The 26,937-nt window shown below is 40.8% G+C and overlaps 1 protein-coding gene across 1 annotated transcript in view; it reads right to left on the reverse strand.

Moving 5' to 3' along the window:
* Positions 1-22,043: 22,043 nt before the first annotated feature.
* Positions 22,044-26,937, reverse strand: part of LOC140205931 (excitatory amino acid transporter 5-like) — a 67,422-nt gene continuing 62,528 nt past the window's right edge. The window contains exons 9-10 of the mRNA XM_072273827.1: positions 22,279-22,413; positions 22,044-22,155 (exon numbers count right to left, since the gene is read on the reverse strand). Of these exons, the coding sequence (XP_072129928.1) occupies positions 22,044-22,155; positions 22,279-22,413 (247 nt within the window). The remainder of the gene's footprint in view (positions 22,156-22,278; positions 22,414-26,937) is intronic.

Genomic DNA, 26,937 nt, shown 5'->3' on the forward strand with positions numbered 1-26,937 from the left:
GGTGAGGGAAGAGAAGTGAGTGCAATTACTATTACAAGGGAGAAGGTGCTCAAAAATTTGAAAGACCTAAAGGTTACATAAGTCACCTGGACCAGATGAACTGCACCCTAGGGTTGTGAAAGAGGTAGTAGAAGAGATTGTGGGGGCATTAGTAATGATCTTCCAGGGATCATTGGAATCTGGCATGGAATCCGGAGGATTGGAAAATTGCAAATGTCACTCCACTCTTTAAGAAAGGAGGGAGGCCACATAAAGGAAATAATACACCAGTTAGCCTGACCTCAGTGGTTGGGAAGATGTTAGAGTCAATTGTTAAGGATGAGTTCATGGAGTTCAGGCTAACTGGCGACACAGGACAAGATAGGACAAAGTCAGCATAGTTTCCTTAAGGGAAAATCTTGCCTGACTTAACCTGTTGGAATTCTTTGAGGGCATTACAAGTAGAACAGATAAAGAGGATGCAGTAGATGTTGTATATTTGGGCATTCAGAAGGCTTTTGACAGGGTGACACACATGAGGCTCCATACCAAGTTAAGAGTTCATGACATTACAGGAAAGTTACAAACATGGTTAGAGCATTGGCTGATTGGTAAGAGGCAGCAAGTGGGAATAAAATGATCCTTTTCTGATTGGCTGCCAGTGACTAGTGGTGTTCCGCATGGGTTCGTGTTGGGACTGCTTTTTGTGCTGCATATCAATGATTTAGATGATGGAATAGATGGCTTTGTTGTCAAGTTCACAGATGATACAAAGATTGTTGGAGGGACAGTTAGTGTTGAGGAAACAGGAAGGCTGCAGAAGGACTTAGACAGATTAGGAGAATGGGCAAGAAAGTAGCAAATAAAATACAATGTTGGAAAATGCATGGTCATGCACTTTTGTAGTAGAAATAAAAATGTGAACTATTTTCTAAATGGGGAGAAAATCCAAATTCTGAGGTACAAAGGGACTTGAGCAGTTGCTTTCACCCTAAAGGTTAACTTGCAGGTTGAGTCAGTGGTGAGGGAGGCAAATGCAGTGTTAGCATTCATTTTGAGAGTTCTAGAATATAAGTGCAGGGGTGTGATGCTGAGGTTTTACAAGGCTTTGGTGAGGCCTCACTTGAGTATTTTGGACAGTTTTCAGGTTCCTCATTGAAGAAAAGATGTGCTGGAATTGGAGAGGGACCAGAGGAGGTTAACAAGGAAGATTCTGGGAATGGAGGGTTATCATATGAGGAACATTTGATGGCTCCAGGCCTGTTCCTGATGAAATTTAGAAAGGGGGGGGGGTTGGTCTCACTGAAACATTTTGAATGTTGAAAGGCCTAGATAGAGTAGATGTGGAAAGGATGTTTCCCAGGGTGGGGGAGTCTAGGACACGAAAGTACAGGAGAGCAGAGAAATTTCTTTAGCCAGGCGGTGGTGCATTTGTTACTACAGGCAGCTGTGGGGCCAGGTCATTGGGCGTCTTTAAGGTGGAGATTAATAGGTCGTTGGTTGGGCATGGCATCAAAGGTTATGGGGAGAAGGCTGGTGAGTGAGGCTGAGGAAAGGAGAAAAGGATCAGCCATGATTGAATGGTAAAGTAGACTTAATGGGCCAAGAGGCCTAATTCTGCTTCTATGTCTTATGGTCTTATGGTCTAATCCAGTTGGACAATCGAAGTTTTCAATTTGTTTTGTTCTAACTTGGTGCTTGCCTGGAGGAGCAGAGAAAATAGAATCCAGAACACGGTCAATCAGTTCTAATTAAAATCAATATAACTTAGCCAAAGGTTTAAAAAAAAGAGGATTGAAGCTAGATATCAAAAATGTCATTGCCAATCTAAATAATTCTGAAAAAAATCCTTTAATACTTTGAACTCTACACATAGAGTCATAGAACACTACAGCACAGAACCAGTCTCTATGGCCCACCTAGTCCATGATGACTATAACCTGCCCAGTCCTATTGACCTGCACCAAGGTTGTAGAACTCCATACCCCTCCCATTCATGTACCTACCCAAATATCTCAAATATTGAAATCAAACTTGCATCCATCACTTCTACTGGCAGCTTGTTTTGCACTTACCACCCTCCGAGTGAAAATGTTCCTCCTCATGCTCCCCTTAAACATTTCACCTTTCACCCTTAACCCTTGACCTCTAGTTCTAGTCTAACTCAACCTCAGTGGGAAAAAGCCTGCTTACATTTACCCTATCTATATCCCTCATAATCATATATCAAATCTCCCAGCAACACACATCAAAGTTGCTGGTGAACGCAGCAGGCCAGGCAGCATCTCTAGGAAGAGGTGCAGTCGACGTTTCAGGCCGAGAATCTCCCTTCATTTTCCTACCCTCTAGGGAATAAATATAGAACAGTACAGCACAGGAACAGGGCCTTCGGCCTACAAAAATCACTAATCTAATCCTTTATGCCTTCCACAATGTCCACATCCCTCCACTCTCCTCACATTCACATTCTATCAAAACATCTCTTAAAAGTCCCTGGTGTGTCAGCACATTCCAGACATCCACCACTCTCTGTACATAAAACTTACTTCTAACAACTCCTTTAAAATTATACCCTCGCACCTAAGCCGTAGATGAATCAGGAGGTACGTCATCTGCTGAAGGCTAGATCTGTGGTATTCAAATCTGTTGACCCAGGCCTGTACCAGAAAACCAGGTATGGCTTGCAGAGGGTGAAGAGACAATTTCGAATGAGGTTGGAGGCATCATCAGATGCACAACAACTCTGGCAAGGTTTGCAAGACATCACTTCCTATAAATCGAACCCAATAGCATGAAAGGCAGCGACGCTTCACTACCAGATGAACTCAGTGCCTTCTATGCCCGCTTTGAAAGGGAGAACACAACTACAGCTGTGAAGATCCCTGCTGCACCTGATGACCCTGTGATCTATGTCTCAGAGGCCGATGTTAGGCTGTCACCAAAGAGAGTGAAACCTCGCAAGGCGGAAGATCCCGATGGAGTACCTAGTAAGACTCTGAAAACCAGTGCCAACCAACTGGTGGGAGTATTCAAGGATATTTTCAATCTCTCACTGCTACAGGCGGAAGTTCTCACTTGCTTCAAAAAGGCAACAATTATACCAGTGCCTATGAAGAATAATGCGATTTGCCTTAATGACTATCGCCGGGTAGCGCTCACATCTTCCGTGATGAAATGCTTTGAGAGGTTGGTCATGACTAGACTGAACTCCTGTCTCAGCAAGGACCTGGACCCATTGCAATTTGCCTATCACCACAATAGGTCAATGGCAGGCGCAATCTCAATAGCTGTTCATATGGCTTTAGACCACCTGGACAACACAAATACCTATGTCAGGATGCTGTTTGTTGATTATAGCTCAGCATTTAATACTGTACCATTACTCCCACAATGCTGATTGAGAAGTTGGAGAACCTGGGGCTCTGTACCTCCCTCTACAATTGGATCCTCGACTTCCTAACCAGAAGACCACAATCTACGTGGATTGGTGATAACATCTCCTCCTCGCTGACAATCAACACTGGTGCACCTCAGGGGTGTGTGCTTAGCCCACTGCTCTACTCTCTCTATACCCATGACTGTGTGGCTAGGCATAGCTCAAATACCATCTATAAATTTGCTGACAATACGACCATTGTTGGTAGAATCTCAGGTAGTGACGAGAGGGCATACAGGAGTGAGATATGCCAACTAGTGGTGTTGTGTCACAGGAACAACCTGGCACTCAATGGCAGTAAGACAAAGGAGCTGATTGTAGACTTCCTGAAGGGTAAGACAAAGAAACACATACCAATCCTCATAGAGGGATCAGAAGCGGAGAGAGTGAGCAGTTCCAAGTTCTTGGATGTCAAGATCTCTGAGGATCTAAACTGGTCTCACTGTCTGGTATGGGGCGGGAGGGGGGTACCGAAAGAAGCTGCAGAGGGTTGTAAATCTAGTCAGTTCCATCTTGGGTACTAGCCTACAAAGTATCCAGGACATCTTCAAGGAGTAGTGTCTCAGAAAGGCAGCGTCCATTATTAAGGACTTCCAGCACCCAGAGCATGCCCTTTTCTCACTGTTACCATCAGGTAGGTGGTACAGAAGTCTGAAGGCACACACTCAGCGATTCAAGAACAGCTTCTTCCCCTCTGCCATCCAATTCCTAAATGGACATTGAAACCTTGGACACTACCTCACCTTTTTAATATATAGTAGTTGTGGTTTTTGCACAATTTTTAATCTATTCAATATATGTATACTGTGATTGATTTACTTATTTTTTATTATGATATATTTTTTTAGTTTTCTTCTATCTTATGATGAAATGACAGAGCAGACTCGATGAGCCAAATGGCCTAATTCTATTCCTATATTTTATGACCTCATGGTCACTTCAAGGATATAACAATTGTTGTTTTATGAAAATTTTGCTGTTAGGTTTGCCATCCTCAATGTTGGAATGGTTGTTAAATCCTTTATCTTCTCCCAATTAATGCACCTAGTTCCAAATGGAACAAATTGACCAGTGGAATCCTTTAGAAAAATAGTAGCAACATTTACCACGGAGAAGCCACATCTTTTCATCTGCAAATCAGTAATATATTGGGTTAGCAAACATCACTTGCAGCATTTAAACGAAGTGCACATATTTCATGAAAGCTTAATTTATTGTCAGCCAGTCAGATCATCAGAAGAAATAATGTGACTGTACATCAATGGTTACCCATCAACGATTACATATTTTCTATCAATCAGACGTTGCAAAGGGGTCAGTCAGCATCTTGACATTATGTATTTTCTACAGAAAAACTTAAGAAATGAAAGCTGATGGGAAGTTGAATGTAAGATTATTGCCTCCATTTGGATGCAACAGCCCTTCTCAAATGAAATCAATTTGCCTGACTTTATAAAATTTGCCACATCTAAATTGTGTATATATCCACCCTAACTTCACACTATAAATAATATACTATTTGTTTCAGGCCTTAAATTTAAAAAATACTCTCAATTAATAACATTTCAACTAATGTATTATATAAAAATGCACGCAAAATGATACGGTTAAAAAAAAACCACATCCACAAAGTGATTCAAACAAGAGAAAATCTGCAGATGCTGAAAATCTGAGCAACACACACAAAATGCTGGAGGAACTCAGCAGGCCAGGGAGCAGCTATGGAAAAGAGCAAATGGTTGACGTATTGAGCCAATACCCTTCTTCAGAATCTTGATGAAGGGCCTCAGTCCGAAACGTCAACTGTTTACTCCTTTCCATAGATGCTGCCTGGCTTGCTGAGTTCCTCCAGCATGTGTGTGTTCCACAAAGTGTTTACTTGGCCATTAATTTCAACTCTCAACTCCTTTCAAAGTATTCTGGCTAATTAATTGAGACAAATATCCTAAGTTTCTCGCATTTCTGGAAAATCATCTTAGTACCTCAAAATTGTAGGGCAAACTTGTGGTTTGTAGGGGAAACGAGGAGGAATTTATTTGAAAAGAGCTGAGGAACTTTTTTCAACAATAGCAGCACAGATAAGACAACTGAATTCAGCATGAAGTACAACTCTTTACCCACTGGAATTTTCAAAGCTTTTTGCTGAAGAAATGACTGATTCATAATTAAAAAGTAAAAGTAATTTCCCAAGAATTCCATTTTAAATCTTTATTTTTAAATAGGAAGATTCCTTATATATCCATACAGCCATAGCAAACATACATTTTCTTCTCAATAACTTGATAAAAGTGCTCAATGTTTTGCTTTCTTCTAAGAAGAAGAACAAACAACTATTAACCTCTTAATTTTACTTTCATTCTATAGTAAACAAACTTTTAAAACCTGATGTTCAACTTATTTTCTCTTCTGCTCTTCTTAAGAGTAGTAATAGCTGCATGCTTGGTATGGGAGGGCTATTGCATGGGATCAGAATAAGTTTCAGTGAGTAGTAAACTTGTAGTTAGCCCCATAATGGACACTGACCTCCGTAGTATCTAGGACATCTTCAAGGAACAATACCTCAAAATGAAGCACCCACCAATAAGGACCCTCATCATCCATATGCCCTAGCTTGTTCTCTTTGCTACCATCAGGAAGGAGGTACAGAAACCTGAAGGCGCACACTCAATAATTCAAGGACAACTTCTTCCCCTCTGTCATCCAATTCCTGAATGGACATTGAACCCATGAACACCTCACTACTTTTTTATTCCTATTTTTGCACTACTTGTTTAATTTTATATACATATATATTAAATATATTTATATACACACTCTCTTTATGAATTTAATTATATATATTACAGTAAGTATGTGTGTATATATATATATACTTACTGTAATTCACTTTTTTCCTTATTTTTATGTATTGCATTGTACTGCTGCTGCAAAGACAACAAATTTCATGACATTTGCCAGTAATATTAAATCTGATTTTGGTTCTGAGCTCTTCACTTGACTCCTCAGAACACATGAAATTAACAGGCTTGGCTGAGTGCTTGAAGCTGGCATGCATCAGGATTTTTAGCTGGAAGTGCTTAGAAAGGATTTGGAGTGAAAACATATTAGAATGATGTAATTACATTAAATTCAGCTCCCAAGTGATTAAAACCATAATATGCATCTCGCAGGAATACAGATTAAAATTCAGGAAGAGAGTGACTCTTCCAACATAATAAAGAACTTAGGACAGTGGAGTTTTGTTAAAAATCTTTAAAATGATAGCTACCATAGGGCTATCAATCATCCAGTCTTTGGGCATACCGATTGGGGGAGGATTAGAAATTGAACTATTGACCTTTCATCCAGCCAAGGAAGAAGAAAGTCCACATAGATCCAAAGTAAATTTCAGCAAAGTTTGACCTGGTTATTAGCAAAAACGACATAGACAGATTCCGATATCAGGAATAGCTTCAAAAAGACTGCAGTTCCTAGATAATAATCAGTGATCCTTTGATGAATTGTATACTAGAACATCATGCAGAAGGATCTTGCCTGCTTTCTCATCCCACTGACTGAATTTAGTGTTGACAAACCTTTGGGAAAATGGGGAACAAAAACAAATTGACAATGACAAATAGATTTAATTATCTTCGTTTTATTGCTGCAAGTAAAACAAATGTAAGAACAGACATTCTTAAGTTATTCCTTTGCACCTTTTATGAAATAACCTAGATGAACAACCAACACTTTGTATTGACTAAACAGAAATAATGTGTTGTTCACAAAAAAATGAGTAGTAATTCAAAGCAGTTTGAATCAGTGTGCACCTCCTGCACTACCATAAGTTCCACTTGTCATTTCTCCTGTATATACAACATTTCCAGTTGTGAGGTAGTCACACATGTTACCAGCATGACATGAAGTATTCCATTGAGGTGCATTCCTCTGACTATACTCTTGTCTCCAATTCATCTATTTCAATAGCGCAATAATCCTTCTTGGTGCTGAGACCTAGCTCCATTTGTACATCATGATGAGATCCATCTGTGGCACCTGCACAGAGATGTCTGTCTGTCTTATTAGCATCATTCGTACATCCATTTCTCTGATAATTCATGATTTGATTAATATTTCCTGGCTTTGTTTCACAAATCAGTGGAACCTAATTAGGAAAAAAAAACATATAGTGAGCAGAGTAGATAACTTGATAAGCCGCCTAATTGTTAAAATGTGTTGTCAAATGCAAATGACATGTCAAGATTCAAAATCACAGGGGTATACTTTTCACCAACATTGTTGAGTAGTAGTCTGGTAATGTGAATTACCATTCATTACAGCACCACTGGTTTACCTACTAATGAACAGAGAGATGATGAACAGACAGCAATACAGCAGTGAAGGGGAAAATTTATTCCTAATATCTCAGGTATCAACTTAAAGAAATTCTTAATGAGGGAAGAAGTAAGTGATGACATTTCAAAATGCAGGAGACATTCAGAGCTCTCAGTCAGATCCTCTAATTAAAAATACAATGATTGCATTTATTTGAAAATTAAAACCAAAACACCAGCTGTTCAAAATGGACAGTAAAAACAGGAAATCCTGAAAATGCCACTCCACTCTTCAAGAAGGGAGTGAGGCAGAAGGAAGGAAACTACAGGCCAGTTAGTCTGACCTCAGTGGTTGAGAAGATTTGGGGTTGATTATTAAGCGACTCAGGGTATATGAAGGCACATGAAGGCACATGATAAAATAGGCCATAGTCAGCATAGTTTCCTCAAGAGAAATTCTTGCCTGACAAATCTATTGGAATTCTTTGAAGAAATAGCAAGCAGGATAGACAAAGGAGATTCGGTTGATGTTGTGTAGTTGGATTTTCAGAAGGCCTTTGACAAGGTGCCACACATAAGGCTGCTTGACAAGCTACGAGCCCATGCTATTACAGGAAAGAATGTAGCATGGATAAAGCAGTGGCTGATTGGCAGGAGGCAAAGAGTAGGAATAAAGGGAGCCTTTTCTAGCTGGCTGCCAGTGACCAGTGGTGTTCCACAAAGATCTGTGCTGGTACTGATTCTCTTTATGTTATTTGTTAATGATTTGGATGATGGAATTGATGGTTTTGTTGCAAGGTTTGCAGACAATATGAAGATAGATAGAGGGGCAGGTAGCTTTGATGAAGTAGTGAGACTATAGAAGGACATAGATTTGAAGAACGGGCAAAGAAATGGCAGATGGAATACAGTGTCAGGAAGTGTATGGTCATGCACTTCGGTAGAAGAAATGAAAGAGTTGACTATTTTCTAAATGTAGAGAACATACAAAAAACTGAGGTGCAAAGGGACTTGCGAGTCCTTGTACATGATTCCCTAAAGTTTATTTTGCAGGTTGAGTCTGTGGTGCGGAGGGCAAATACATTGTTAGCATTCATTTCAAGGGGACTAATATATAAAAGCAAGGATGTAATGTTGAAACTTTATAAAGCACTAGTGAGGCCTCAGTTGGAGTATTGTGAGCAGGTTTGGGCCTCTTATCTTAGAATGGATGTGCTGAAACTGGAGAGGGTTCAAAGGAGGTTCAAAAAATGATTCCAGGATTGTATGACTTGCAATATGAAGAGCATTTGATGGCTCTGGGCCTGTATTCACTAGAATACAGAAGAATGAGGGGTGACCTCATTGAAACCTACCTAAAGGCCTTGATAGAGTGGATGTGGAGAGGATGTTTCCTATGGTGGGAGAGTCTAAGAGGACACAGCCTCAGAATAGAGGGGTGTCTTTTAAGAAAAGAGATGAGGCGGAATTTCTTTAGCCAGAGAGTGGTGAATCTGTGGACTTCTTTGCCACAGGCAGTTGTGGGGGGTGGGGGGCAAGTCTTTATATATATTTAAAGCAGAGGGTGATAGATTCTTGATCGATTAGGGCACGAAGGGATACGGGGAGAAGGCAGGACATTGGTGCTGAGAGGAAAATTGGATCAGCCATGATGAAATAGTGGAGCTAACTCTATGGGTCAAATGACCTAATTCTGCTCCTAAATCTTATGGTCTAAAATGCTCAGCAGGCCAGACGTGACCTGTGGAAAGAGAACCAGATCTGGTGTTTAAGATCCATGTTCTGCTGAAGGGTCTCCAACTTGTAAAATTATCATTTTTCATCACAGATGCTACCTGATCTATTGAGACTTCTAAACATTTTCTGATTTCATTTGTTCAGCTCCTTTAATAATCAATGCATTCCATGGTGTTTTGCAGCTATATTTGGACATTACTGTACCATAGGTAAATTTTATTGCATATGATTGGCAAATGGAGAGTTCCCTGACACACAGCCCGATCCATCAGAGCTGAAGTATCGTGCACAATTCCAGTTTAGCACATTCCCACAAGCATGTAGTGTTAAATCTAACACACTGCATGCTTTACAAAAGCCTACACTCTGCAAGAATACCTCCATGCTGTCCATCAGGATTGTTCTTCGCAGTATTCCCTCACTCATCTCAGTTTCATTCTCATCACAGTGCTCAGTGAAGTTTTGCCTAATGGAGCAGACAATAAGAACAGCTCACAGTATCCTCATGATGGGATGTCATCACTTTCTTAGCAGATTAGGGGAAGCCCTTCTGCATAACAGTCATGGGTCTCCAGCAAAGATACAGAGAAACTCAAAAAGTGCTTCCTCATGTAAATCCACCTATTCCAACAAGGCGAGGTAGAGAAAATAAAAAAGAAGTAGTATTATTGAAACTGAAAATTCTGAAGGTGATTGATTGGGTAAATGTTGAGATTATATTTTCTTTACGATATTGGGAACTTGGAGACATAGATCCAGAAATAAGAAATCATCCAAAGGAGGAAGCTTTTCCTTTCTCAAAATGGTCGAGTGTCTGGAATTCTTCGTTCTAGAGACCTGTGGAAGCGCAATCTCTGAGTGCTGATTTCACGTGATTTAATATGTCAGTGAGCTCCCAATCCTTACGGACTGGTTTCCAGCTCCAATTCCCTTGGGTTACCTCCTGCCAGGCCTAATTAATTCAGTCTGAGAATAAATTTGAAGATTCAGCGCAGCACGTCTGGTTTAACATTTAATGACAGATTCCTCTCCTTTACTAAAGCAGAAGGCATTAATCTGACAGTAATTCAACAACAATGATGTTTTGGCATGAGTAAACCAGACGTTCTGCGTCTGGTTTAATATCTTAATATCTTGTACACCTCTTTGGAGAGAAGGAGGTTGAGAGGAGACATGATAGAGGTGTACAAGATATTAACATATGAAACCAGACGCAGCACGTCTGGTTTACTCATGCCAAAACATCATTGTTGTGGAATTACTGTCAAATTAATGTCTTCTGCTTTAGTAAAGGAGAGAAATCTCTCATTAAATTCTTCCATACCTTGCTCTAGTTTATTAACACTTCTGAACTTTTCTTTCCTCACTCCAGATGTTTCAAGTTGAATATTTTTCTACTCCTTCTATTTATTTTAATACTTTTATCTAATCATTATTATACTATAATGCTTATGGGGTATTAGCTTTCATAAGTCGAGGGATAGAGTTTAAGAGTCGCGGTGTAATGATGCAGCTCTATAAAACTCTGGTTAGGCCACACTTGGAGTACTGTGTCCAATTCTGGTCACCTCACTATAGGAAGGATGTGGAAGCATTGGAAAGGGTACAGAGGAGATTTACCAGGATGCTGCCTGGTTTAGAGAGTATGGATTATGATCAGAGATTAAGGGAGCTAGGGCTTTACTCTTTGGAGAGAAGGAGGATGAAAGGAGACATGATAGAGGAGAACAAGATATTAAAAGGAATAGTTAGAGTGAATAGCCAGTGTCTCTTCCCCAGGGCACCACTGCTCAATGCAAGAGGACATAGCTTTAAGGTAAGAGGTGGTAAGTTCAAGGGGGATATTAGAGGAAGGATTTTTACTCAGAGAGTGGCTGGTGCGTGGAACGCACTGCCTGAGTCAGTGGTGGAGGCAGATACACTAGTGAAGTTTAAGAGACTACTAGACAGGTATATGGAGGAATTTAAGGTGGGGGTTATATAGGAGGCAGGGTTTGAGGGTCAGTACAACATTGTGGGCTGAAGGGCCTGTAATGTGCTGTACTGTTCTATGTTCTTTGTTCTATATACCAGTCTCTCAAAACTATAAAATGTTTTACCTTTCTCACATACTTCAGTTTTCCCTCACCTGCTACAATTTATGGATTTTTAAATCAAAGTAACACAATATGTTATTACTAATTATTCATGGAGCCATTTTTTCAAGTTTTCTCTATTATATTTTAGATTTCTAATTAAATTTAGATTTGCTTCCAAATTTGTATTTATTTGAAAAACTAATTGTGAAAAATATAAACAAGAGAAACTCTGCAGATGCTGGAAATCCGAGCAACACGCGCAAAATGCTGGTGGAACTCAGCAGGCCAGGCAGTATCTACGGAAAAAAGTACAGACAACATTTTGAGCCAAAAACCTTTGGCAGGACATTGGCAGAATCCTGCCGAAGGGTTTCAGCCCGAAACGTCAACTGTACTTTTTTCCCCATGATGCTGCCTGGGTTGCTGACTTCCACCAGCATTTTGTTTGAAAAATATAAGATGATCTGGTATTTCCGGCTGTAATGACTGAAAACTGTCATTAATCAGACACACTGACAGCAATTTGTGACAACTACACCTGCCCTGCTAATTCAGAAAGTAAGAGACTGCTGTAAAGATAAGCTTCATTCCACAGGGCACAACATGTCAGTCTTCACAGATGCAATCAACAACAAAACATGATTAGACAAATTTCAACTCAACACATTTTCATTTTTTTAAATTACAGCAAGAATCAAGTGAATTTATATTTTAACAGTATAACGTGATAACATCTGTTGACATTCACTCTAACCCTGCAAGTTATTTTTGTATTTTAGAATCTCAGTCCCTGGAGAACATTAAAAAATTATTCTAAAGTAAGATAGATTATAATATTTATGCCTCACACTTAATTACACTCAGATGTACTAATCTTTAGAACATAGAACATATGGCAAAAAGAACAAGCCCTTTGGCCAACAACGTCTGTGTCAACGAAGATGCCAATTTAAACCAAATCAGTCTGGACATAGTCTGTATCCTTCAAACCTTACCTGCTCCTGTGCCTGTCTAAATGGCTCCTAGACTTTGCTATTGTATTTACTTCCACTAACTCCCCCATCAGGCACTTACTGCTCCCTGTGTAAGAAATTTGTTAAGTAAATCTCCTTTAAACTTTCCTTCACTCATTTTAAAGGCAAGCCCTCTAGTATTTGACAATTTCCTCCTGGGAAAAATAACATTCTGACTTTCTTCCCTGTCTATGCCTCTCATAATTTTAGATATAATGATCAGGCCACTTTTCAGCCTTTGATGCCAAAAGAAAACATTCCAAGTTTTGTCAACCTCTCTTTATAGCTAATACTCTCTAATCTAGACTGCACCCCTGTGAACCTCTTTTGCACCCTCTCCAAATCCTCTACATCCTTCCTGTAATGTGGTGTCCAGAACTGCACATATTATTCCAAATGTAGCACGACTAAGTTTTGTACAGCAGGCAAACAGAATTAATTTGGGTAAGAGCAAGGTGTTGCATTTTGTGAAGACAATGTCATGATAATCGTCAGGGATTTTAACATGAAAGTGGATTGGGAAAACCAGGCCAGTATTGGACCTCAAGAGAGAGAATTTGTAGAATGTCTAAAGAATCGCTTTTTAGAACAACTTGTTATTGAGCCCTCTAGGGACTGGCTGTGCTGGATTGGGTGTTGTGCAATGATCCAGAGTTCATAAAAGAGTTTAAGATTAAGGAACCCTTTGGGAGCAGTAATCACAGTATGATCAAGTTCACTTTGAAATTTGAGAAGGAGAAACTAAATTCCAATGTGTCAGTATTTCAGTGGGATAAAGGAAATTACAATGGCATGGAAGGGAGAACTGGCCAAGATTGACTGGAAATAGACACTAGCAGGAAGGACAGCAGAGCAGTAATGGCTGGAATTTCTGCGAAAAATGAGGGAAGTGCAAGACAGATATATTCCAAATAAGAAGAAATTTTTGAATGGAAGGAGGACACTACCGTGGCTGACAAGTGAAGTCAGAGCCAAAGTAAAAGCAAAAGAAAGGGCATACAAGGAAGCCACAGCTAGTGGGAAAATAGAGGATTGGGAAGCTTTTAAAAACTTGCAGAAGGAAACTAAGAAGGTCATTAGGAAGGAAAAGATGAATTATGAAAAGAAGCTGGCGACTAATATCAAAGAAGACACTAAACGCTTTCTTAAGTAAATAAAGGGTAAAAGGGAGTTGGGAGTAGATATAGGACCAATAGAAAATGACACTGGAGATATTGTAATGAGAGACGCAGAGATGGCAGAGGAACTGAATGCGTATTTATATCAGTCTTCACAGTGGAAGACATCTGCAGCATACTGGACATACAGGAGTATCAGGGAAGTGAAGTATGTGCAGTGTAAATTACGACTGAAAAGGTGCTCAGGAAGCTTAATGGTCTGAGGGTGGATAAATTTCCTGGACCTCATGGAATGCACCCTTGGGTTCTGAAGGAATTAGCTGGAGAGATTGTAGAGGCATTCACAATGATCTTTCAAGAATCAATAGAGTCTGGCATTGTACCGGATTACCGGAAAATTGCAAATGTTACTCCGCTATTTAAAAAGGGTGGGAGGCAGCAAAAAGGAAACTATAGACCTATTAGCCTGACATTAGTGGTGGGGAAGTTGTTGGAATCAATTGTTAGGGATGAAATTACAGAGTACCTGGAGGCACATGACAAGATAGGTCAAAGCCAGCATGGTTTCCTGAAAGGAAAATCCTGCCTGACTAACCTACTGCAATTTTTTGAGGAAATTACATGCAGGGTAGACAAAGGAGATACAATAGATATGGTGTACTTGGATTTTCAGAAGGCCTTTGAAATGGTGCCGCTCATGAGACTGCTTAGCAAGATAAGAGCCCATGGAATTACAGAGAAGTTACTAGCATGGATGGAGCATTGGCTGATTGGCAGAAACCAGAACTGTTCTGGCTGGCTGCTGGTTACCAGTGGCATTCCACAGGGGTCCGTGTTGGGACCACTGCTTTTTACGATACACGTCAATGCTTTGGACTATGGGATTAATGGATTTGTGGCTAAATTTGCCGACGATACAAAAATAGGTGGAGGAGCGGGTAGTGTTGAGGAAACAGAGAGCCTGCAGAGAAACTTAGATAGTTTAGGGGAATAGGCAAAGAAGTGGCAAGTGAAATATAATGTTGGAAAGTGTATGGTCATGCACTTTGGTGGAAGAAATAAATGGGCAGACTATTATTTAGATGGGGAGAGAATTCAAAATGCAGAGATGCAAAGGGACTTGGGAGTCCTTGTGCAGGATATCCTAAAGGTTAACCTCCAGGCTGAGTCAGTGATGAAGAAGACAAATGCAATGTTGGCATTCATTTCTAGAGGTATAGAATATAAGAGCAGGGATGTAATGTTGAGGCTCTACAAGGCACTTGTGAGACCACTCTTGGAGTATTATGTGCAGTTTTGAGCTCCTTATTTTAGAAAGGATATACTAACATTGGAAAGGGATCGGAGAAGATTCACAAGAATGATTCCAGGAATGAAAGGGTTACCATATGAGGAACACCTGGCAGCTTTTGGGCTGTATTCCCTGAAGTTCAGGAGAATGAGGGGGGATCTCATAGAAACATTCTGAATGTTAAAAGGCCTGAACAGATTAGATATGGCAAAGTTACTTCCCATGGTAGCGGAGTCTAGGACAAGAGGGCACGACTTCAGGATTAAAGGAAGTCCATTTAGAACAGAGATGCGGAGAAATTACTTTAGTCAGAGGGTGGTAAATCTGTGGAATTTGTTGCCACTAGCAGCTGTGGAGCCCAAGTGATTGGTTGCATTTAAGGCAGAGATAGATACGTTCTTGATTAGCCAGGGCATCAAAGGGCATGGGGAGTGGGGATGACTGGAAGAATTGGATCAGCCCATGATTGAATGGCGGAGGAGACTCAATGGGCCGAATGGCCTACTTCTGCCTCTATGTCTTATGGTCTTAAGACAAATGAGTGTACGGCATTCACAGTGACAGAAGGTCCCTCAGGAGTGTCATAGAACAGAGGGTCCTCGGAGTACAGGTAAATTGTTCCCTCAAAGTGGCATCACAGGTAGATAGGCTGATGAAGGTAACTTTCGCATGGTGGCCTGCATCCGTAAGGGCATTATGTATAGAAGCTAGGAGGTTATATTGTCATCGTACAAGATGTTAGTGAGGTCACATTTGGAATATAGTGCTCAGTTTTGGTCAGCTTACTGTAAAAAAGACACCATTAAGCTAGAAAGAGTTCAGAGGAGATTTATGAGGATGCTGCTGGGATTTGAATGGCTGAGTTATGGAGAGAGACTGAGCAGGTTGGGACTCTTTTATACATTGAATGTAGGAGTATGAGGGGTGATCCTATAGAGATGTCTAAAGTTATGAATGAGTAGTACTTTTCCCAGGGTTGGGGAATCAAGAACGAGGCCATTGGTTGAGGTGAGAGGGGAGAGTATTAAAAGGAAACTGAAGGTATTTTTTCATCCAGAGCATGGTCAGTATATGAAATGAGCTGCCAAAGGATATGGTTGAGGGGGATATATTGACAATATATTTTTAAATTGAATCAGTGAATGACTAGCACAGATTGAAGAAGAGTTAACCAGTTTCAGAATCTGCGTCCAATCCTCCATCATCAAAGTCAAATTGAGTTCCTTTTCCAAATCCTGTTTAATCTTAAATAAGGGACACTTATCCCATTGTAATAATAAATTATAAATTCTTCCAATAGAACCCTTCGTCGAAGGGTTCATACTCATAATAGTATCTAACAGGTCAGCCTCCAATATGTAAGGAAAATTACTTAAATATTTTTGTAAGAAATGTCTAACTTGAAAGTATTGTAAGAAGTGTGAGTATGAAAGAGAATATTTTTCAACTTATTGTTCAAAAGACATCAAGCTATCTTCGTTAAATAAATCCAAAAAAAAAAAAGTGGATCTCCCATCCACTGCTACCAACCTTATAGTTCCCACACCTCGCACTTCCTGTTTCTACCTCCTACCCAAGATCCACAAACCTGCCTGTCCTGGCTGACCTATTGTCTTAGCTTGCTCCTGCCCCACCGAACTCGTTTCTGCATACCTCGACACGGTTTTATCCCCCTTTGTTCAATCCCTTCCTACCTATGTTCATGACACTTCTCACACTCTTAAACTTTTCGATGATTTTAAGTTCCCTGGCCCCCACCGCTTTATTTTCACCATGGATATCCAGTCCCTATATACTTCCATCCCCCATCAGGAAGGTCTCAAAGCCCTACGCTTCTTTTTGGATTCCAGACCTAATCAGTTCCCCTCTACCACCACTCTGCTCCGTCTAGCGGAATTAGTCCTTACTCTTAATAATTTCTCCTTTGGCTCCTCCCACTTCCTCCAAACTAAAGGTGTAGCTATGGGCACCCGCATGGGTCCTAGCTATGCCTGCCTTTTTGTTGGCTTTGTGGAACAACCTATGTTCCATGCCTATTCTGGTATCTGTCCCCCACTTTTCCTTTGCTACATCGACGACTGCATTGGCGCTGCTTCCTGCACGCATGCAGAGCTCGTTGACTTTATTAACTTTGCCTCCAACTTTCACCCTGCCCTCAAGTTTACCTGGTCCATTTCCGACACCTCCCTCCCCTTTCTAGATCTTTCTGTCTCTGTCTCTGGAGACAGCTTATCCACTGATGTCTACTATAAGCCTACTGACTCTCACAGCTATCTGGACTATTCCTCTTCTCACCCTGTCTCTTCCAAAAACGCCATCCCCTTCTCGCAATTCCTCCATCTCCGCCGCATCTGCTCTCAGGATGAGGCTTTTCATTCTAGGACGAGGGAAAAGTCTTCCTTTTTTAAAGAAAGGGGCTTCCCTTCCTCCACTATCAACTCTGCTCTTAAACGCATCTCCCCCATTTCATGTACATCTGCTCTCACTCCATCCTCCCGCCACCCCACTAGGAATAGGGTTCCCCTGGTCCTCACCTACCACCCCACCAGCCTCCGGGTCCAACATATTACTCTCAGTAACTTCCGCCACCTCCAACGGGATCCCACCACTAAGCACATCTTTCCCTCCCCCCCCCCTCTGCATTCTGCAGGGATTGCTCCCTACGCAACTCCCTTGTCCATTCGTCCCCCCCATCCCTCCCCACTGATCTCCCTCCTGGCACTAATCCGTGTAAGCGGAACAAGTGCGACACATGCCCTTACACTTCCTCCCTTACCACCATTCAGGGCCCCAAACAGTCCTTCCAGGTGAGGCGACACTTCACCTGTGAGTCGGCTGGGGTGATATACTGCGTCCGGTGCTCCCGATGTGGCCTTTTATATATTGGCGAGACCCGACGCAGACTGGGAGACCGCTTTGCTGAACACCTACGCTCTGTCCGCCAGAGAAAGCAGGATCTCCCAGTGGCCACACATTTTAATTCCACATCCCATTCCCATTCTGACATGTCTATCCACGGCCTCCTCTACTGTAAAGATGAAGCCACACTCAGGTTGGAGGAACAACACCTTATATTCCATCTGGGTAGCCTCCAACCTGATGGCATGAACATCGACTTCTCTAACTTCCGCTAATGCCCCACCTCCCCCTCGTACCCCATCTGTTACTTATTTTTATACACACATTCTTTCTCTCACTCTCCTTTTTCTCCCTCTGTCCCTCTGACTATACCCCTTGCCCATCCTCTGGGTTCCCCCCCACTCCCCGTCTTTCTTCCCGGACCTCCTGTCCCATGATCCTCTCGTATCCCTTTTGCCTATCACCCGTCCAGCTCTTGGCTCCATCCCTCCCCCTCCTGTCTTCTCCTATCATTTTGTATCTCCCCCTCCCCCTCCAACTTTCAAATCCCTTACTCACTCTTCCTTCAGTTAGTCCTGACGAAGGGTCTCGGCCTGAAACGTCGACTGTACCTCTTCCTAGAGATGCTGCCTGGCCTGCTGCGTTCACCAGCAACTTTTATGTTTGTTGCTAGAATTTCCAGCATCTGCAGAATTCCTGTTGTTTGCGTCCAAAAAAGAATTAATACCTTTGTTTTTCCAAAGTAAAAAAATTCACTCAAAGAAAGATTAAAAAAATAATTTTGATAAATTAAACTACAAAGTTTAAATTTTTTAAGATTAAAAAAGTTGCGGAACTGGAGCCAAATTTGTAAAGAATGCTTAATTAGAGGGTATAGGTTTAAATAAGCAACTTTAGCTAACTGTATAGGTGAAGCAACTCCCAATAACGAGGTTAAATAAAACTGTTTCACAGCTTTCAGTTCCAGGTCTACCCATATTGGCCGATCATTTTTATCAACCTAATATAACCAAAATGGACATGTATCGAACATTAACAGCCCAATAATACATTCTTAAATTAGGCAAAGCAAGACTTCCATCCTTTTTCAACTTTGGTAAGTGACATTTACTAATCCTTAGTCTTTTATTACTCCAAATAAAAGATAAAATAATAGAATCAATCCAATCAAAAAACTTCTTAGTCAAAAAAGGGATATTCTGAAATAAATATAAAATTTTGGTAAAATCATCATTTTAACTGCATGAACAATAAGTGAAAATGTAAGTGGACTCCATCTATTAAATAAATACTTCATAGAGTCTACTAAGCGAACAAAATTGTAATCATTACCATTTGACGAAGGAGAGACTCTCTAAAATATTTCCTAATGTTGATAGTTATTGTGATAGATGTAAAACTGAGATAGGTGCTACACTGACACATATGTTTTGGTCTTGTTCTATATTGGAACAGTTCTGGATGTCAGTTTTCTCAACAATTTCTAAAGCACTTAAAATTAATCTACAACCTAACAAATTAACTGTGCTTTTCAGAATAATTCCTCAAAATATCCATGGTATTTCTTTGTCTGACCAACATGTTATTGCATTTGTTATATTGATAGCTAGGAGGGCCATTTTGTTGAAGTGGAAGGATACATCAGCTCCTATTTTGTCACAATGGTTCTCTCAAGTGATGCTATGTCTTAGTTTGGAGAAAATTAGAAGCTGAACCTTTGAACCTTTATTTGATTTTGAGAAAAGATGGGGCTCATTTGCTCATTATTATCATTTGAACTAATTAATAGATTTTCTCCACGATCTAACTGTAAATTTTTTGGCGCAAACATGAGGAAATCTGCAGATGCTGGAATTTCAAGCAACTCACATAGAAACGTTGACCGTACCTTTTCCTAGAAATGCTGCCCGGCCTGCTGCGTTCACCAGCAACTTTTATGTAATTTTTTTGGTATATTTTTCTTTCTTGCTGGCAGCTTGACGTTTATTTTTCAAAGCTTTTTGTATGACGCATGGCTCCGGGGCTGTACACCTAATGGTTTTTTTTCCCCCACTTTTTCTGCTTAGTAGGGTTTTTTTATCATCACAAAATTTTTCAATCTTTAAGATAATTTTTTTTCCTTGAGACATTGTAAGTGTTGTTACTTCGATGTACTCATGTTATTTTTTTTGAATAATATAATAATAAAAAGATTTGAAAAGAAAGACATTTTTTTTTTAGTTGAGGTCAATGACAAGCATCATCCTTTCACCAGTTGCTGGAATTGCAAAGCCATTAATATGAGAAAAAGTGGGGCCAGACTTACCTCCCTCCACAAATTAACTAACAGAACTCCAGAAACAAGGTTTCATTCCTACAATCGGCTGCTGTCTGTGTGAGGTTTATACATTCCCCCTATGATCACGGGGGTTTACCCAGGAGCTCTAGTTTTCTCCCACATCCCAACATCCCAATTCATTGGTTGATGGGTTACCAGGCCACTGTAAATTCCCCTTGGCCTGTAGCAAATGCAGAATCTGATAGAGTGCTGGGTGTGCAGGCAAAATAAAATGGCATTCGCGCAGGATTACTACAAATGTGTGTTTGATAATTTGAGTAAACTCAGTGGGCTGAAGGGGCTGTTTTCACACAGCATGACTCTTCATCTGGAGTTTCTACAGGAACAACAGCACTAAACTTGAGGTAGCAAGAGACAGTTGAAATGAAGAAATTAAACAACACTCCCAACACTGAGCAAAATCCACAAAAATACAACTCAGGAAATGTAGTTATTACAATCCTACTTCAAACAAGCATTTCCTCATCTGAAAGCACGTCCTTACAATGAGATTTTGGACATTAGCAGTAGTAGTAATTCATCAAAAAGAGTATTTTTGATGTGTAATTTTAGACCATTCAGAAGCATAAGCATGATCCTGATTGCCATGACCGAGGTAGCAAGACAGATATAATCAAAATGTTTTGGGGTGAATGGGTCAGCGTTCATGTAGGGAATCTGATATATACACTTAATGCTGAGTGTTCTCCTTCAAGCACAGAAGATGACACTGGTGTCGTCCAGCGACTACCTATCTGCGGCAACCAAAACAAAGAATACCACTAAATGCTTTATTAATAACACTTTTTCTGGTAAACGATCACTGCACACAATGGAGAGGCTGAGTAGAGGTGAGGCAGAGTTGGGGCGAAGCCCGTCGACCAAATCCGAGAGTGAGGAAAGACCCAAGATTTGATCAGTCTGAGCCCCAGGCCAATTTGGAAAGGTCAGGCACAGGCTGAAACACGGCAGTGGGTTCCAGGCCCACAGTGTGTCAAATTGACAGGGCCCGGATCCTGGAGCAAGGAACAACATGATGTTCGGACGATGTAAACACTGAGCCAGGTTGAGCAGGCAGGGTGTCGGGAACAGATGCGAGGTTGGGCTGGTTCAGCTTGTTGCTCTGTGACGTTTACTCGGCTCTGCACTGAACTGAGGGTGTGCCCTGCTCCGGCTGCAGGGATGCCTGGCTTTGTCTCTGTGGTTTCACCTTCATTCTGAATGCCATTTGCTTACTTTTATTGTTTGCACAATTTGTTTTTTTTCCCCCCTGTACATTGGCTGTTTAACAGTCTTCTTTTTTATGGGTTCCTTTAGGTTTCTTTGTTTTGTTTCTTTGTCTCCTGAAAGGAGAAAAATCTCAAAGTTGTATAATGTATACATTGATAGTAAATGTACTTTGAAATTTGACTTGGAGTAGATTTGACAAAGATAAACAAGATCTTGCTGAGTTTAGATGATAAAAAATATTTTTCAATTTGGTTGTTCAGGACCAACAGGAACAGGGATTCAGATGTGAACTGAGGACCAAAAGGTCTGAGGGAAATTAACTTTTTATTGTACATAGACAGTGCTTATAATCTGGACCTTGAAGCCTACATGAATGGTAGGGATGGTGGAAACAGTCAATCAGGACTTTCAAAATGTGGATTTGAAAAGAAAGTACATTGCTTTGCAGGGCTGCAAGGAAATAATAAGGAATAGAACCGGTAGGATTGTTCTATAAAGGGTCAACACAGACTTGACGGGCTGATTGGTCTCCCACATAGTAATGATTCTTTACTTTGTTTTGTGTTTCCATGGGGATTACATACTTCTTTCCAAGATCAATTATTACTCAACGTTCAAAATCATTAGACAGATCCACTGGATTAAAATAAATTTGAGAAGAATACAAAAAAATTATTTTCCTACTTCGTCATTTTCCTGAGTAAAATTCTTTCGGCAGATATGAGCCATAATTCCAGCTGCCAGAGCATCTCCGAGAACATTAATCATAGTTCGAAATCTATCCCTTTAAAAGAAACAGTCATTTAATATTACCAGTCTGTGGAAATAATGGTTAAGACAGCCAATTGTTTTTTCAAGGAATAAGTAATATGAATTTCTATTAAAATATATAAATATAAAATCTTACAATGCCCAATCCACTGCAATGATCAGAGTGATGTCATCTGTGGGAAGTCCAACTGATGTCAAAACGATCACCATGGTCACCAGGCCAGCTTGCGGAATGCCTGCGGCACCTATACTGGCTGCTGTTGCTGTTATGCTAGACAAGACACAGAGGTATTTAGAGTTCAGCATGGCTTCCTCCTTTATATGTACTTTGATCTGCTTTTTCTCCTTTCTGCACCCAAAACTAAGGGATTTACCCTGCACCTACATTTCTTGCATTGTTCTATTTATATCAAAAAGAGAGACGTCAAGGACAATACTACACTTCAGCATTCACCTCTGGTCTGGTCAGAAGACAGAAGACTTCAGCACTTCAAGGTTGAAGGCAGCAATGGCAGCTGCTTGTTTAATCCCCATTAAGATCTGGACAAACCTCCCAGACATTGTTTGTGTGAAAGTTTATTAGCCTGGGTGCCACTGCTGTAATATTCATTATTTACTTGGTTGCTGTATTGACACAACATAAACCTTATAACTGGATTTCACTTCAAAATGGACTTCAGCGACATGTCCATATCCAACTTTTGTCTTAAGTACAAAAGTTTAACTGCAGATACTGGCCAATTTTATACAGGGCCACCACAAACAAAAACCATTGTGCTAGTTCTAGTGAAAGAAAAGATTGAAATGACCATTGTGTCTGGCTTTCTGTAAACATAGAAAAAAAATCAAATTCAGTACTTTGTGACAGCAGGAAACCGTGATGAGTATATTTGATAACCAGATGCTAACACCATCAAATGCCAAATCCTCCATTCCAGTATCTGCTACACAAAGTACTGCCTGTTTTGCAATATAGACAGTTTACAGCGTGTGTGCATGGATTGACAACTAAAGATGCCGGGTACAGGATGCTCATCATGATACAAATTACTATTTTGCCTCTCTGACTGCTAGGTGTGAAGCTGAGTTGTACAGACCACAGTCACCAATGTGGACTAGTTTATCTCAGCTGTGCATCACTGTGGAATTGAGCTGAAAATATCTTTTGTTCCACATCTGATCATTATTCAGCAATTGGCACAGATGGAGTACATAATCTGCATACTTAAAAAAGGATCCAGCCAGCTTTGCAAAGGCTACCACACTTGCACAGATTTAAGTTGCGGCTTGGCTGAATCAGGACCACAAAATGAACAAGTCTATCTTTCTCCCACATCTTTGCTCCCCTTGCCACTTTAAGCCAGGTGAGCGTTTTAAAATTCCCAGGTATCAATAACGATCACGCATGTCTCATCTAGGACTGCAAACATTTTATTTTATTAGTTTTGTTAGAGATACAGCATGGAACCAGCCCCTCTGGCCCAACAAGCTGCATCGGCCGGCAACTCACATATTTAATGCTAACTTCATCACGTGGCCAAGTGGTTAAGGTGTTCGTCTAGTGATCTGAAGGTCACTAGTTCGAACCTCAGCTGTGGCAGAGTGTTTATGTCCTTGAGCAAGGCACTTAACCACACATTGCTCTGTGCAAGGAGTGGCGCCCCACACAGACTTCCAATCTGCACCTTGTAAGGCATGAAAATGCCCGACGCAAGCCTCTCATGGTCTGAGTCGACATTCCCTCCTCCCTCCCCTCCCTCCTCATCACAAGACAACTTATAATGACCAATTAACCGACTAACATCTTTGGACTGTGGAAGGAAAGTGGAGCACCTAGAGGAAACACATGCAGTAATGTGCAAGATGTACAAACTCTTACAGACGGTGTCAGAATCGAACCCCAAACTCCATTTGTGGTACCATCATGCTAACTACTACACTATCATGGCATGGTAAATTGGAAGGAGATGCTGGCAGGGATGGTAGCAGAGCAGCAATGGCCTGAGTTTCTGGGAAAAATGAGGAAGGTGTGGGATAGATGTATTCCAAAAACAAAGAAATACAGGTACACAAGTGGCAAAATAATACAACCATGGCTGACAAGGGAAATCAAAGCTAATATAAAAGCAAAGGAGAGGGCATACACAAGGTAAAAATTAGCAGGAAGATAGAGAAGATAGAAGAAGCTTTTAAAAACCTACAGAAAGCAACTAAAAAAATCATTAGTAGGGAAAAGATGAAATATGAAAGCAAGTAGCAAACAATATCAAGGTTGATAGAAAAAGCTTTTATTCGTGTACAAAAAATAAAAGAGAGATGAGAGTGGATATAGGACTGCCAGAAAATGAAGCCGGAGAAAGAATAACAGGGGACAAGGAGATGGCAGATGAACTAAATGACTATTTTGCATCTGTCTCACTGTAGAAGACACTAGCAGTGTGCCAAGTGTTGAGGGGTGTGAGGGAGGAGAAGAGAGTGCAGATACTATAACAAGGGAGAATGTGCTCAGAACACTGAAAGACCCAAGGGTACATAAGCCACCTAGACCAGATGAACTGCCCCCTAGGGGCCTGAAAGAGGTAGTGGTAGAGATTGTGGAGACATTAGTAATGATCTCTCAAGAATCATCGGACTCTGGCATGGTTCCGGAAGACTGGAAAATTGCAAATGTCACTCCACTCTTTAAGAAAGCAGGATGGCAGCAGGAAGGAAGTTATGAACCAGTTAGCCCGACCTCAGTGTTTGGGAAGATGTTGGAATCAATTGTTAAGGACGATGTTATGGAGTACTTGGTGACACAGGACAGATAGGACAAAGTCAGCATGCTTCCTTCAGGGAAAATCTTGTCTGTTGAACCTGTTGGAATGCTTTGAGGAGACTACAAGTAGGAAAGAAAAAGGGGATCACATTGTATGTTGTATATTTGAATTTTCAGAAGGCCTTTGACAAGGTGCCACACACGAGGCTGCTTACAAGTTAAGAGCCTATGGCATTACAGGAAAGCTACTGGCATGGTTAGAGCATTTGATGATTGGTAGGAGACAGCAAGTGGGAATAAAAAGATCCTTTTCAGGTTGGCAACCAGTGACTAGTGGTGTTCCACAGGAGTCGGTGTTGGGACTGCTTCTTTTTATGCTGTATATCAATGATTTAGATGCTGGAATAAATGGCTTTGTTGCCAAAATGGCAGATGATATGAAGATTGGTAGAGGGGCAGGTAGTGTTGAGGAAACAGGAAGGATTCAGAAGGACTTAGACAGATTAGGAGAAAGGGCAAGAAAGTGGCAAATGAAATACAATGTTGGAAAATGCATGGTCATGCACTTTAGCAGAAGAAATAAATGTGCAGACTATTTTGTAAATGGGGAAAAATCCAAAAATCTGAGATGCAGAGAAACTTGGGAGTCCTTGTGCAGAACACTCTAAACGTTAACTTGCAGGTTGAGTCGGTGGTGAGGAAGGCAAATGCAATGTTAGCATTCATTTCAAGAGGCCTAGAATACAAGAGCGGTGATGTGATGGTGAGGCTTTATAAAGGCACTTGTGAGGCCTCACCTTGAGTATTGTGAAAGGTTTTGGGTCCCTCATCTAGGAAGAGATGTGCTGGCATTGGAGAGGGTTCAGAGGAGGTTCACAAGGATGATTCCGGGAATGAAAAGGTTATCATACGAGGAACGCTTGATGGCTCTGGGCCTGTACTCACTGGAATTTAGAAGGATCAGGGGGATCTTATTGAAACCTTTTTAATGTTGTAAGGCCTAGACTCAGTAGATGTGCAAAGGATGTGTCTCCTGGTGGGGGAGTCTAGGACAAGAGGGCACAACCTCAGGATTGAGGTCGTCCATTTAAAACAGAGATGTGGAGAAATTTCTTTAGCCAGAGGGTGGTGAATTTGTGGAATTTGTTACCACAAGCAGCTGTGGAGGCCAGGTTGTTGGGTGTACTTAATGTGGAGATTGACAAGTTCTTGATTGGCCATAGCATCAAAGGTTATTAGGAGAAGACCAGGGAGTGGGGCTGAGGAGGGGAAAAAAGGATCAGCAATGATTGAGTTGCAGAGCAGACTCAATGGGCCAAGTAGCCTAATTTTGCTCCAATTTCTTATGGTCTTATGGTCATACAGTACATCCCAGCAGGTTATGAGGAATGTCACAAAAAGAATTATAAATTTGTTTTATAACCTGAAATTATCATCCACTTCCTTGCTAGCCTCAGCATAGAACTCAATCAGTTCCAATACACAAGTTGGCTAATGGTAAAAATTGTTTGAAATCAAGTATTTTCTTCAGCATTATTCTGCCTCTTCTAGTATGAATGGTCTGCCTGCAACCCAATTCCTATTCAATATGGGTGCTGTTAATATGAAATTATCCAGGAAGCTACTCTGCAATTAAAGAACTGAGCAAAACAGAAATAACTGAAGGATCGTTTAACAAATGCCGAAGTTTTGGATCAGGACCACAACCCCGTAATCCCACTCCATTTGGCTCTGCTCTTTTATCCTGACCAATATCTGAGGAGTTATTTTGTGAAACAGCCCAATTAGAATGGTTTTCTCAACTTTACAGATATGACACCCAGACTGATCTCCATTGATTTCTATGTACACTTCACCAATAGGATAAGCTCAACTGGGATAGGCCATAATCAGTGAATATGAATGGCCCTGGAGTTTTCAGCATTAGTTCTGGATCTTATTATATTTTACAATTTCATTTCAAACCTACTGTCAATAAAAGGTACATTCTGTAGACGTGAGGTGAGGGTACTTTTTTTCAGATTATCTGTAACGCTC

The sequence above is a fragment of the Mobula birostris genome, chromosome 12 (assembly GCF_030028105.1).
Source record: "Mobula birostris isolate sMobBir1 chromosome 12, sMobBir1.hap1, whole genome shotgun sequence".
NCBI classification, from domain to species: domain Eukaryota; kingdom Metazoa; phylum Chordata; class Chondrichthyes; order Myliobatiformes; family Myliobatidae; genus Mobula; species Mobula birostris.